This window comes from Trachypithecus francoisi, unplaced genomic scaffold (assembly GCF_009764315.1).
Source record: "Trachypithecus francoisi isolate TF-2019V2 unplaced genomic scaffold, Tfra_2.0 Lachesis_group7, whole genome shotgun sequence".
In the NCBI taxonomy this organism is placed as follows: Eukaryota; Metazoa; Chordata; class Mammalia; order Primates; family Cercopithecidae; genus Trachypithecus; species Trachypithecus francoisi.
Genome location: NW_022681472.1, coordinates 82883111 through 82885233, shown reverse-complemented (window position 1 = coordinate 82885233; position 2123 = coordinate 82883111). Strand labels below are relative to the sequence as shown.

At 44.8% G+C, this 2123-nt stretch overlaps 1 protein-coding gene across 1 annotated transcript; it reads right to left on the bottom strand.

The window, feature by feature from the left end:
• Positions 1-856: 856 nt before the first annotated feature.
• Positions 857-1824, bottom strand: LOC117079260 (macrophage migration inhibitory factor-like). Its single transcript, XM_033202975.1, has one exon. The coding sequence runs from the start codon at positions 1314-1316 to the stop codon at positions 969-971; it is 348 nt and encodes a 115-aa protein (XP_033058866.1). The 5' UTR covers positions 1317-1824; the 3' UTR covers positions 857-968.
• Between the last annotated feature and the right edge of the window lie 299 nt (positions 1825-2123).

The following is a 2123-nucleotide window of genomic DNA, read 5'->3' as shown; positions in this document are numbered from 1 at the left end:
CTACATACTGTATGAATCCATTTATAGGACACTCTGAAAAATGCAACACTGTAAGGTCAGAAAACAACTCAGGGGTTGGTTAAAGCTGGGGATGGAGAAGGAGACTGGCTATGAAGGGACAGGAGGGAATCTGGGTGAATGACGGAAATGTTCTATGCCATGACTGTGATAATTACACAACAGTGTCACACAGTTCTACGCATTTATCAAAACTCTTAGCATTGTATCCTAGAAAGGATGAATTTTACTGACTAGAAATCAGATCTCCAAAACCTGACTTTGTTAGCAAAATTTGGAATCTTTTCACATTTATCATCCACTTTGCTTTTTTTTTTTTTTTTTCAGACGGAGTCTCGCTCTGTTTCCAGGCTGGCGTGTAATGGCAAGATCTCGGCTTACAGCAACTTATGCCTCCCGGGTTCAAGCAATTCTCCTGCCTCAGCTTCCCAAGTAGCTGGGACTACAGGCGCATGCCACCATGCCCAGCTAATTTTTATATTTTTAGTAGAAACTGGGTTTCACCATGTTGGCCAGGATGGTCTCGAACTCCTGATCTTGTGATCCGCCCGCCTCAGCCTCCCAAAGTGCTGGGATTATAGGCATGAGCCAAGGAGCCCAGCCATCCACTTTGCTTTCTATGAGCACTGCATGGTCATATCTTTCGCCCACTTTGCTATAAGGCTGTTTGTCTTTTTATTGTTGACTTTTGGGAATTCTTCATACATTCTAGATATTGGTGCTTTGTAATGTGTTATCAATATTGCAAATATCTTCTAAGTCTTTTATTTGGCTTTTAATACCATTGTAGTTTTTGTTGCTTAGATGTGCCTTTTTCCTTTTTTTTTTTTTTTTTTTCAGTCTCTAAACCGTTTTATTTCTCCAGAAGGTTGGGGTGGGCGACACTAGAACACTGCGTGCGGCGGGTTCCCGGGTCGAGACAGCGCAGACCGCGTGGGGCCCTGCGGCTCTTAGGCGAAGGTGGAGTTGTTCCAGCCCACGCTGGCCGCGTTCATGTCGTAATAGTTGATGTAGACCCTGTCCCGGCTGATGCGCAGGCGCTCGGCCAGCAGGCCGCATAGCAGCTTGCTGTAGGAGCGGTTCTGCGCGCCGCCGAGCTTGCCGATGCTGTGCAGGCTGCAGAGCGCGCCAGGCTCGCTGGAGCCTCCAAAGGCCATGAACTGGTCCGGGACCACGTGCACCGCGATGTACTGGGGGGGCTTGCCGGTGGCCTGCGCCAGCTGCTGGGTGAGCTCGGAGAGGAACCCGTCCGGCACGGACGCGCGGGGCACGTTGGTGTTTACGATGAACATCAGCATGGTGGCAGAAGAACCCGGACACCCACGCAGAAGCACAAGGCCGCCGCTGAGCTACATGCCTGACTTCTCGGACACTACTGTGCCTTTTTCTTTAATATGTAGTCGTATTGATCAGTCTTGCCTTTTCTGCTAATACTTTGTTCCTCTGGTTAACTTCTACTGAGTCTTTGTGTCTCACTCAAATCCTGATTCCTCAGACAGGATTTCAGTATGAACCCCCTTACCTCACAATAACCATCCCTTCATATTATTCTAGTATGCATTATTTCATATTCCTTACAACGTTATTTTTTCTTTGTCTATTTGCTTGTTTCCCCCACTTAACAATAAGCCTCTTAAGAACTGGTACTAGTTGATCTACTTTGATCACTACTGAATACCAAGGCCTTGAGCAGAACTTGGCACACCACAGGCATTCCACAAATACCTAACAATAAATGAGATTGAAGAAAAATCCAATACAGGTGCATAGGCTACACATAAACATATGTGAGCATATAACACTGTACATACATGTTAATGACATGTTAGTGTAACAAAGACAGCAAAAAACATCACGTGTCTCACCAGGAAACAACAAATTCAGCTTCTGTGCAAATCTCATGAACCAACATATTTACCTGAAATTCCAAAACATTCAGACATTATGCACAATAATGCTAGGACTGAGAATTTGGGTTTTTTTAATTAACTGAAAAATAGAAAACATGATCTATATAAACAGGCTGTTGTGAAGCTAAGCATCCACATCAAAGGAATGATAAAGTAAGCAATATAACAGTCACTGAACAGAAATATCTACCCAAT

What these genes read in the sequence shown, in the direction of transcription:
- LOC117079260 (XM_033202975.1), bottom strand. Translation starts at nt 1,316, where the DNA reads ATGCTGATGTTCATCGTAAACACCAACGTGCCCCGCGCGTCCGTGCCG.